At 52.4% G+C, this 12,116-nt stretch overlaps 2 protein-coding genes across 2 annotated transcripts in view; one reads left to right on the top strand and one right to left on the bottom strand.

The window, feature by feature from the left end:
* The window catches only part of IDS (iduronate 2-sulfatase), a 308,093-nt gene that overhangs the window by 21,334 nt on the left and 274,643 nt on the right, over window positions 1-12,116 (top strand). The window lies entirely within an intron of this gene.
* Window positions 8,842-12,095, bottom strand: HSFX2 (heat shock transcription factor family, X-linked 2). Its single transcript, XM_050775195.1, is given in 3 exon segments — window positions 8,842-8,951; window positions 8,954-9,623; window positions 10,459-12,095. Coding segments are annotated over 3 exon segments (1,269 nt in total). The 5' UTR covers window positions 11,023-12,095; the 3' UTR covers window positions 8,842-8,916.

Here is a 12,116-nt window from a genome sequence, read left to right as displayed (position 1 = left end):
AATGGGGTTCATGTGTCCTGGGATGAGGATACTGCCTGGTCCTCATCTTGATGCCTGCAGGGTCTGGAACCCTCCCTCTGTTGACCTGAGGCCCTATCTCCATGAGACACCTCAAGAGGAAGTGAGGGGAGTCCGTCCACCCAGTGGCTTCCCTCAGCTGACAGAAGGGGCAGGGTCGGGCTAGGTCCTCTGTGTTTGGTGAGTAGGGTCCTCTGTGTTTGGTGAGTGGGGTCCTCTGTGTTTGGTGAGTGGGGTCCCCTCAGTCTGTACCTTGACTCCTGGCAGGGCCTGGGACCCTCCCTCTGCTGATGTGTGCAGCCCCCTCAGACCAAGGCCAGCCCTCCCTGACACCAGGATGGACGAGGGACCTCAGCAGACAGCCCTGCCCAGGTTCTCTGGGGTGACAGTAGGGGCAGGGCAAACTCTCTTGATTTGAGAGTTTCTCTGGCCTGGTGGTACCCTCAATCCTCCCTTAGGTTCCTCACCTGGACTGCTGGCCAATCCTGGGACCACTGTGTCTGTTGAAGAAAGGGGGTCCCTGTTTTGTCCACACACCCTCTGAGAACAAAGTCCTCACCTCCCTGAGATCCAGAAACAGAGGTGAGGAGGCCCCACATCTGTCACCCCTGCGTGGAGTGTCCAGGGCCGACCCCACCAGCTGACCCTTTCGGGTATGAGGTGGGTGTTCCAAAGTCCTCCTGTGGGTTATTCATCTTTACTCCTGCTGGGACTTGTATTTCCTCGACCTCCAAACCCGTGAGATGAGCAGACATCTCCCTTTACACCAACGCCTCATCCCCCTGAGGGTTCCTCAACTTCCTGCCGTGGTACAAGTGAGCTTGCCACTTAGCGCCATCCTTGATCAGGCTTCCCCCTCTCCCCCAGATCTAAGAACAGAGTTCACCCAGACTCTGTGGGGTGGCTTCTTTCTGGGCTGGGAGTACCTCCATTCCTCATGAAGGGGGTACACCTTGGGTCATGCTGATTCTGGGAGTCCTCCTTCTGCTGACCAGGTGTGGATCCCTCTGTTGAATCTCTCAGTGCCCCTGGGATCAAGGTATTCACCTCCCTGAGACTTCTCATCCCCAATCACGTGGGAGAAATGAGAGCATGCCACATGTCATTCCTGCTTGGGGCCACCTGGGGCTGAGAATAGGTGACATCAGTGTCTGTGAGGTCCTTTGTTCTTTGGGAGCATGGAGGTACCTTCTTATCTTCGGTCCTCACCAAACTTCCTCCCCCTCACTCCTGGAAGACCCTGGATTCCACCCTGTGCTGACCAGGTGTGGCTCCCTCTGCTGAGCTGAGGACGCCCCTTGGACCAAGGCCCCCACTTCCCTGAGACCCGGGAGGCAGAAGTGAGGGGGTACCTCATGGTCACTCATACATGAGATACCCAAGGCTGACCAAAGGAGCAGGTGTCAGGGGGCCTCATCAGTCTGGGTGCCCTCTAGGTATTCGTATTTACTTCGGACAGAATCTGGCCCCTTCCATTTTGCTGAACCAGAGATGAGTCTTGCAGACCAAGGAAAACTTCTCCCTTAGACCCTCTTTGAGAAAGTGTGTTTTGGGGGTTGGGGTGGGGCACTTCCCTTCCTCACAGTCCTGCCTGGGGCCTCCCAAGACTGACGGCAGGGGCAGGTTTCCTAGGTCTGGGATGAGAGGTCTGGTGAATCCTTCCTCAGGGCTCTGGGACTCCTCCTTCTGCTCACCTGAGGCCCCACTCCTCATAGCACAGCCCTGTCCCCATTGACACCCGATCTCAGAAGCCACAATGCACCACATGTGGCCACCGTGCCCGGGATAGCCCAGGTCACGATCCCCACTGAGCTGGACCCTGGGGTCCCCTGTGTCCTCCATCTTGTTCCTTCCCTGGTCTCCTAGGGGACCCTCTGTGGACCTGAGTCTCTATCTGTCGGATTCCCGAGGCTGAATGAGGAGGCGTCTCGGTCTCAGATGGGGGTGGGGTGGGCCCCTTTTCCTGGGGTGCTGCGTCCCTTCAGGCTTCCCTTGTCTCCCAGCAGGACCTGGGCCCTCCCTCTGTTCTCCCGCGGCCATGCTAACGATACCAAGCCCCTTCCCTTGGTCAGCCCAGGATGCAGACATCAGGATCCGCTTGCCCGCCATGCCTGGAACTTCCCAGGGTTGACTGCAGGGGCACTGACTCCCTCTATGGGGCCTCAGCCCTCCCTCAGGGTCCTGACCCTGATGCCGGGCAGAGCCTGGCCCCTGCCCTCTCCTAATCAGTCCTGCCATGGTCACACCAAGCTCTGACCCAGAGTCCCCTGGGGCTTAAGCAGTGGGGTGGCGAAGAGGGGCCCAGCCTGAGAAGTCCGCCCCCGGCTGGTCCAGGGCTGGCAGCAGAGGTGGTGCTGGATTATTTGGGACCCTCTATCTGGGGTGGGGGCGTCCTCAGTCCTCCCTCAGCGTCTCACTTCGCCTCCTCACAGAGCCTGGGCCCGCTTCCCTCTACCCATCTTCAGCCACCACTCAGAACCAAGCCCTTGCTACTCTCTGACCCCCAGTGCGCAAGTCAGAGGCCTTACATCCGGGCACCTGGAGCTGCTCTGGGTTGACAGCAAGGGCCGAACCGGATTCTGCCGCGGGAAATTTGGGGGGTGGGGTGCGGTGGGGTGGAGTGGGGGCGGGGTGAGGATGGAGGTGGGGAACCTGAGGCTGTAGGTCACGGTGGTGGTGGCTGGGTTAGGGGTGTGGAGGCCTTCGGCCCTCCCTCAGGGTTCTGACCTTGATTCCAGTCAGAGCCTGGGCCCAGCTTGATAAGCCCGACCCTGCGGGGTGATCCAGGGCTGGCGCAGGGGCGGCGCTGTATTATTTGGGGTCCCGTATCTGGGGTGGGGGGGTCTTGAGCCCTCCTTGAGGGTCTCGCCTTACCTCCTCACAGAGCCTGGGCCCGCTTCCCTCCGCCGATATCAACCCACCCCTCAGAGCGAGGCCCCCGCTACTCTCTGATCCCTCAAGTGCAAGTCACTGGTCTTACATCCGGGCACCTGGGGCTTCCCTGGGTTGACAGCAGGGGCGGAACGAGATTCTGGCGCGGGGGGAGTTGGGGGTGGGGTGGAGCCTGTGGTGGGGTGGAGTGGAGAGTGGGGCTGAGGATGGGGCTGGGGAACCTGGGGCCGTAGGTCATGGCGGGGTGGGGGGACCCAGCCCTCCCTCAGGGTCCCGACCTTGATGCCCCGCAGAGCCTGGGCCCTGCCCTCTCCTAACCAGCCCTGCTCTGGTCACACCAAGCTCTCACTCCACAGTGCCCAGCAGCTTGAGCGGCGGAGGGAGGGAGTGGGTCCAACCTCACAAGTCAGCCCCAGATCGGTCCCCGGGTGGTCCAGGGCTGGGAGCAGAGACGGCACTTGGTTCTTTCGAGTCCTCTATCTGGGGTGGGGACGTCCTCAGTCTTTCCTCAGCACCTCACCTTGCCTCCTCACAGAGCCTGGGCCCGCTTCCCTCCACCGGTATCAAGCCGCCCCTCAGAAGGAGGCGTGTCCCTTCTCTCTGCCCCCCAGTGCGCGTGTCAGTGACGTCACATCCGGCCTCCAAGCCTGGGCCTTCCGTGGGTCGACAGTAGGGGCTGAACCGGGTTCTGGCGGAGTAGGGGTGGGGATGGGGATAGGGGCCCTCAGTCATCCCTCAGGGGGTCCTGACCTTGATGCCTGGGTCTGGATCCCCATCCTCTGCCGATTGGGTCTGCTCCTCTGGGACCAAGTCTCTGACTCCCAGTCACATGAGGTGGCAGTGAGGGGAGGGGTGTGGTCGGGGTGACAACATTGCCAAGGTCGTCCAGGGCTGACAGGAGGGGCTGAGCTGGATTCTGTGGCCCCTCTATGTGGGGAGGGTGAACCTTCAGCCCCCACTCAGGAGGGTTCTCCTGGCTCCTGCTCTTTGGTGAAGTGATGGGTGGGAGATGATCTGTTTATGTCACCTTTGAGCATCTGCTCAGCTGCACGCATTGCAGAGAATGGCTGTGGGTCCAAGGCTAGATGCTCCCTGGGGGGCTGCAGCACCTGTGATTGTAGGACCTCTGAGCGAAGATGCACACCTTCCCATGGGGGCTCCTCCCCAGCCAGAGCTAGACTTTGCAAACCTTTTGTCCTAAAAGATTTATTTTTACAGGGAAGAGGCTGAGCAGCAGCAAGAGATTTGGAGAAGCCATGTGTTTTGAAGGTATCCGACATATCAGAGTCCAGATCAGTGATTTTCATATTTTAATCCTCATTCATATGGTAATAAATTTTACATTGTATATGTACATTATATATGTTATATGTACATTTTGTTTATATACATGTTTTAGACATCATATACATTTATGCTTATATGTATATATACATGCATCTATATCTTTATATCATATGTATAATTATCTGTACTTACATATCTTTAGATACATATTCGTTTGTATTTGTAGACTTTATACTACATATATGCACACATATTTTATTAATATCTACTCCTAGTATGTGGGTTTCACACATACTTACTATTCTATTCCTAGTTCATTCTTTATATTCCATTACAATAATAAGTTTTTGGAAGGTGGGTCTTCCCCTACTAAGTTTGTTTCAGGTGGTGGTTAGCAGAACTCTGGAGCCATAGTGTCTAAATCAACTCAAATTTCCTGGTGTCCTGATATTACCCCAGGGCTACTGGCACCAGATTTTGTGGTGTTGCCTCAGGCTTTGCGATGATATGGGGTGGAATGTTAAACACGTTCTCCTACCTATCCTGTAATCTGCCATCTATGCAGGGTACAGACCTCCTCGATTTCCCTGCTGCTCCCTGGACCCAAACACAAGTACTAGTTGAGCACAGTCTTAAGTCATCCCCAGGGCTTTCTCTGTTTTGATGTTGATGTGTGTGTATACACACACACACACACACATATATATTTTGTCTTTTCCCTTCTATATTTTTCTGGGGTTGATTTGGGGAGCAGAGCACAGCAACCTGAGCTTGGTTGTCACTTTGGCAATGACAGTTAAGGCACTCACTCTGTATTTAAGTGGCATTTACATCTTTGCCATATTCTGTTCCCCATCAAGGAATATGGTATACAGATCCATTTACTTGAATTTATTCCCTGAGTCTATCAGCAACTTCGCACAGTTGCTTCCATAAAGGTCTTGTTAGGCTCTTCTTATTCACATTGTGGATTTTAATGCTGTTGTGAATGGTATATTTTCTATTTTCTATTTTATGCACTAAGTTGCTTTTGTGTGGCAAGGCTCTTGACTTTGCTGTAATGATCTTCTATAGGATGTTTTCTGAAGTCTTTTACTCATTTGAATAATCAATGTGTCTATTCCTTTGAATTTTCTATGCAGACAGTCATATAGTTAACACATACTATCTGTTTCTTTGCAGTCTTGGTATCTCATTTTCATTTTGTCATCCATAGCTCTGGCTCTTTTCCATTTTGATATTCACTGCAGATGTGGATGGTAATGGTGACAGCATATGTCAATGACTGGTCACTGCCGTGAATGGCAGAGCTTCTGACATTTCACATTTACATATGCTTGCTGCTGATTTTAGGAAATGGAAGTTCCTTTTAATGTTACTTTGCTAAACGTTGTTAATTTGTACTTACATAGAATTTCTTTCAGAGCCTTTTCCCGTACCCATTGTCATGACTGTTTTTTTTCTTCTAGTCTATCTTGTATGCAGGGAATTAGAATTGAATTTTTTGCTAACATTTAATCGTATTCTTATTCCACGCATACAGGTGGCTTCTTCGGTTAATCCACTGTTGTGTTGGATATGTGATTATCTGTTTATGAGATGTGCTGCGATATGAGTGAACACTTGCCTCACAAATTCTTTTCATGAGTGCTTGGGTGCCTTCATCTGTTTTTGAATCCAGGAGAGGGAGCCTGGGAGAATGAGTTGAACAATTGCCCTTGTTTTGGATGCATTGGAAGAGTTGAGATAAGATGGTGATTCATTTTCCCTTGCCACTTGGCTGAACTGGCCTCCAAAATTTCCTGTCCTGGAATATTTGAGGGTAGACTGAACTTTGAATACACTTTCAGTTTGTAGATGTCCCATTGGTTTTACCCATTCACCTCTTCAAGGACATCTTGGTTGGTGATTATGAATAAACTACTATATACATTCGTGTACACGATTTTCCATGGGAGAACCCAAGTTTCCAATTCACTTAGGTAAAACCTAGGAGTACGACTGATGGGTCTAATGGTAAGTCTGTTTTACTACCTAAGAAAGGGCCAAAAGGCCTTCTAGAGTGAATGTAACATTTTTCTTGTCTACCAGCTATGAATGAGAATTCCACATCCTCTCCAGAATTTGGAATTCTGAGGTATTTGAATTCTATCCATTGTAAAAGGTGGGTAGAGGAATCTTAGTGCTGTTGACATTTGCATTATTAGTGAATAATTAATGGCGATCATCTTTTCATATGTGTATCTTCATTGGTGAATGTATATGTACTTCTGTGTATCTTCATTGGTGAATGTCTTCAAATGATTTCCATCTTTAATTGGATTCTTTGTTTCCAAATGGTTGAATGTTAAAAGTTTGGTATTTATTTAGCATATGAGTTATCAGACATCAGATTACTAATATTTTCTCTCCATCTATATATTTTTGTCCCTTTCTTTTAACAGTATTTTTTTTTCTTTTTTTTCTTTTTTTGAGACAGAGTCTCACTCTGTCGCCCAGGCTGGAGTGCAGTGGCGTGGTCTTGACTCACTGCAACCTCTGCCCCCCGAGTTCAAGCGATTGTCCTGCCTCAGCCTCCTGAGTAGCTGGGATTACAGGTGCCTGCCAATGTGCCTGGCTAATTTTTGTATTTTTAGTAGAGACAGGGTTTCACCATCTTGGCCAGGCTGGTCTTGAACTCCTGACCTCGTGATCCACCTGCCTCAGTCTCCCATAGTGCTGGGATGACAGGCGTGAGGCACTGCGTCAAGCTGAGATTTACAGGAAAACCAGGATTGGAGCAGTATAAGTTTGTAGGGAAGAGTTTTTGTTTTGTTTTGTTTTGTTTTTTGAGACGGAGTCTCACTCTATCGCCCAGGCTGGAGTGCAGTGGCGTCATCTCAGCTCACTGCAAACTCCGCCTCCCAAGTTTACACCATTCTCCTGCCTCAGCCTCCCAAGTAGCTGAGACTGCAGGCTCCTGCCACAACGCCTGGCTAATTTTTTTTTTTTTTTTTTTTGTATTTTTAGTAGAGACAGGGTTTCACCGTGTTAGCCAGGATGGTCTCGATCTCCTGACCTCACGATCCACCCACCTCAGCCTCCCAAAGTGCCGGGATTACAGGCATGAGCCACCGTGCCCGGCCAGGAAAGAGGTTTTTAAGTGGCAGCATCTTTGCATGATTCAAACTCTGGAGGCATATGTATAAAGTCCAAGAAATACATGTGAAAATTGTACTTCTTGGAAGCTAAGGAGCTCACAAATGATGAAATGTGATTCACACCAATTTGTAAATGAGCACCCATTTGTAAGTGAGCAGGTCGAGACAGGGAGATCCACCTGCAGACCATGGCTGGACTGTGAATTAATCCATTCCCATGTCTGCGTTCTCTTATGGCCTCTTCCCACTTCTCCCAGGACTCTGCCACCTACTGTCAAATTAAAAATCACAGACAGGGATATGTGTCGGTGTTGGGGCTGTCTGCACGCCCTGATTTCAGAGCTGTTTTGATGTCTGTGCCCAGTTGTGTCTACGGTAAGAACTTGAACCTATTTCCTCAGATCATTCAGTCAAAGAGGCTCATTGATGATAGCATGTGTTCTAAGTTGAACACTCCAAGTCACCAGAAAAGGCTGCTTCCTTAGGTAAAACATGACATCTTTTAAATTAATTTTTGACTCAAAAAGAAAGAAAGAGAAGGAAGGAATGGAGGGAGCGAAAGAGACAGAGAGAGAGAGAGAGATGGGAAGGAAGGAAGGAAGGAAGGAAGGGAGGAAGGAAGGAGGGAAAGAAGGAAGGAAGGAAGGAAAAAAAACAAGAAAGAAAAAGTGGGGGCGTAGTGGGGGAATCAAGGAAGGAAGTAAAAAAAACCCCACCGGCTCCAGTACAGACATAAAAGCCAAACGTAAATCCTGTCCACCAGACACTAATGAGCACCCTCTAAACCGTAAACCCATAGGACTCCTTGGTAGCATCTGTGACCTCCGCAAATAACAAGGGCACTTTTTAACCCAATGACAAAGCCAGACGTGATCTCATCTGTGTGTAAAGTGAAGATCCTGTTATATAAAGGCACCGCCACGACAAGGTATGGCCAGCAACACAGTGACATTGTGAACCCTCGGCCATCAATGCTAGCACCACAATTGGCACTCAGCGAGCAGCTCCAGGTAATTTTTTTTTTTTTTTTGAGACGGAATCTCCCTCTGTCGCCCAGGCTGGAGTGCAGTGGCGCGATCTCGTCTCGCTACAAGCTCCGCCTCCCGGGTTCACGCCAGTCTCCTGCCTCAGCCTCCTGAGTAGCTGGGACTACCTGCGCCTGCCACTACGCCCGGGTAAGTTTTTGTATTTTTAGTAGAGACAGGGTTTCACCGTGTTAGCCAGGATGGTCTCGATCTCCTGACCTGTGATCCGCCCGCCTCGGCCTCCCAAAGTGCTGGGATTACAGGCATGAGCCACCGCACCTGGCCAGCTCCAGGTAATTTTTAATGAGCAGAGGCAGGATGTCTGCGGGGCTTCCTAAAACCCAGCACCTGCTCGAGTATCTCCTGGGCATTTTTCCAGGGAGGTGTGTTAGGCTGAAGTCTTTATCATGCAAGCCAAAGATGTCGGAGGGGGGTACTCGACTGCAAAGAAACAAAAAGGACGGAGACCATGAAGACTCTTTTGTGCAGTCAGAAAATTACTCATTTTGTGACACATTTATTGACCGGCACATATTCTGCCCAAATGCTCGCCTCTATGTGCGCTGGTCTGCGTAGTCTGGGTATGCCTGGGGCCATCGCTAGCTGGCATGTACTGTGATGTGCGGTGGCTGTGGGGGCAATGGTGGTGCAGAGCTAGGGGATGGGGGAACATGGCCATGGAGACAACAGGCTGTGCAGCCCCAGCAGCCACTAGGGTCACCGGCACCCAGAGATGGCAAAAGGGCAGCATGCCAGGCGCAGGAAGTCCTGTGGTCTCCATGGCAAGGGTACTGGGGGACGCTGTGGGAAGGGCCACCACAGGCCTGTAAGAATTCATCTGGGTGGGAGATCCGGGGACAGAGAGGAATGGCTGCGCTGCAGGCCCAGGGACAGCGGCCACCGGAGTGACGTGAGCCTGGCTGCCCTCTGACCACTCGCCGGCTGGCTGGGTCACTGGAGTGTTGTCACTTGCCATGGCAGGATCGGGCACCATCACAGGACTTGCTGGTAGAGCAGAGACACTTCTGATTTGGGTGTTGGGACCCACCGCTTCCTGGTGTTGCGGTGTGACCTGATCATTCTCATTCGGAGATGTGTGATTTTGTTGCTCAGTGTCTGCTGGTGCCAGACAGGATCCAGCAGCTTCTGGCTTGTCCTCCTCCTGATGTCCTGGTGCAGACTTGACGCCCACTCTTCTCTTCATCCTCACGAGGAGGTGAGGGGAGTCTCTTTGAAAGTAGGGATGGCAGTAGAACTCTAACTATGAGTCAAAGTTTAAATAAAGAAAAGGAAACTGCAAGTCACAAGGATGAACTGCAACTCCCAACCATCTACGCCCCTGTGCAAGAGAACTCTACTGGCCCAGGAGGACTTTCTGGAAAAGGTCCCAGTCCCCAAAGGAAGCTGGGGACTCGTGTTCACATCATCAAGGTTTACCAATTTGTGGCGGGCCTTTCCGTCTTGGAAAAAGCCTCAAAATGGCAGATTAGGGTGGCCACGGCCGGCGGAAAGGGTCTTTGAAGTTGCAGACCAGGAGGAAAGATGATTCTGGGCCTCCCCCACAGTGTCAGCTGGCAACAGAATGCACCCCGGCTGGGCTGGAGGTCCTGGGCACTGGCTCTTCCACAGCAGGGGCCCCACCTACCAAGGGCAGCAGGAGCGTCTGCACCTCCTGTGCCAGGCGCCCTTCAGCGCTTCAACTTGAGCACTTCTCCGACACCAGCTAGGGTGATAGTGGTACAAATACCAGACTCCCCTGGCCTGCTCACCTCCCAGGGTAAAGCGCTATGGAGTCAGGGGGACACAGCAACCACCAGAGGACATGGCTGGTCCCGGGTAGGAGGACATGCAGATACGGCTACTTAGCACCTGTGATATTTTACACACTCCAGAGGGGCCGGCACCATCCTCAGCCCTCTCCCCACATTCACTCTTAGTTCATGTCACCTCCACCCAGAGGGAGACATAGGCCCACAGTGATGGCCCCACACCCTGCCTGAGGTCGCCCACTTCCCAGGAGGCAGTCCTGGGACTTCCACCTGACCGGGACCCAGAGCCCACAGACTTAACCCCTCCAGAGGCTTGTCGTTCATTACCTTATTCAAGATGGAGACCGGCCTTTGTGCGGGGAAAACGTGGGTGAGGGTCCTGAAAGAGCATTGACGCCGTTTTCGGAAGCCATACAAGTTTAGCTGGCGGAAGAAGCTCTTTATTGAATCCGTGGCAAACACTTTGTGTGTGACGTCCCTTTCGAGAATCTCCTTTTCAAAGAGTTTTTGATTGATCACTATAGAAGCCCCTCCTTCATCCCACCAGATGGATGAAAACTGATTGCTGCTGACCAGTCTCCACAGTTTCTGCGGAAAAGGGAGGGAGAGGAGATTGTCTTCTCCCTGGGGCGGGATGTCACCATCAGGGCGCGGCCTTCTGAACGAAGCCTCCTCGGCCAGAGCTTGGAAAGCGATTTCTTCTGTCAGCAGCCTGAAGTTAGGGCTCCCAGTGGACACTGGGTCATCCCAGGCAGGGGAAGGATCTGCTGGGTGAAGGTAGGTCTCTGAGTGCAACTGGGGAGGAAAAGGCACCCTGTCCAAGCCATGACCCTGTCCTCTCGAATTTCTTTCTTCACAGAGAGCCACACTCAGTGATGGCTTGTCCTCCATCTGGCAAACTTGCTAGTGCAGTGTGGCCAGCAGCACCCCTTGGCAGTCATGTAACCAGCCCCACGACATCACAAACGGGCTCTGACTGCTGGGGGGATGACATCTCCACAAACCCAGCAAGTTATGTAATAAAGGGCCAAGGCAGACAAGTAGCTGCCCATCTGCCCGTGCACATTCTAGTCCTCACAGTCATTTCAATGGGAAAGACGACACTAGTACACAGGAGTGTCGAGGGGCCCTGCCACACCTTAGGTGCAGACCTGGAGCGGTCCCCTTGTCCCAGAGCTCCTGAGCCAGGCAGAACCACAGCAAAGCCCTGGCTCAGGAAGGTCAGAGCTCACCGTCTGAGTCATGAGCCCACAGACACCAGCACGACTGACCCTTTGAAGCACAGAATAAAGGGTAGGATGGTGCCCACGGGTCAGGCTGTAGCCACGCCCCCCTTTCTACCCTGTCCTAGCCAGCGGCAGCAATGTGCTCCATACAGATCCACCTAACACACCCCCCACTGTCGGTCCCCAGCACGCAGATGCCCGAAGGCCACTTACGCAAATGGCTTAGCTGACTGCCCCACCAGCGTCGCCATGCAGTCCAGTGGCAAGTCGGAGGCTGCCTTCTTCCCGCCTCTCCTTGGCCTGCATGTGTCCCCCCACCAAGCAGAGACACTCTTCTACACCCCGGCTCTCTGCGGTCACATCGTGGTGGGGCATGCAGCTGTTGGCCTTCGAGCATGTCTTGTTTTCCTTGGCCAGTGTCTCCAGAGAAACGCACGTGGGTTTGTGCCCAGAGGTCCATCTCTGCAACAGTTGTTCCTTTGGGATGTGATGCTAGGAGGTCACGGGAGAGGCGTCCCTCCAAAGCAGTGTCTGTGTCACACACTGTCCCCACACACAGGGCCACCTCTCTACAGATTTCCCTGACTCAATTCTGGGCACAGAGCTCAGGGACCTTCCAGAGACTTCCACAAACCAGTGATGCCTCCACGCTTGAGACATCCTGACCCCAGGGCCTAAGACGCACTGGCTCAGGGGGTGACGGTGAGGGGTCTGCAAACAGACTGCTGATGCTGGTGTCTCGACCCGACCGCTGCCAAG

This window comes from Macaca thibetana, chromosome X (assembly GCF_024542745.1).
Source record: "Macaca thibetana thibetana isolate TM-01 chromosome X, ASM2454274v1, whole genome shotgun sequence".
NCBI lineage: Eukaryota > Metazoa > Chordata > Mammalia > Primates > Cercopithecidae > Macaca > Macaca thibetana.
The sequence above is the reverse complement of the archived record's forward strand: the minus strand, read 5'-3'. Positions and strand labels throughout refer to the sequence as shown.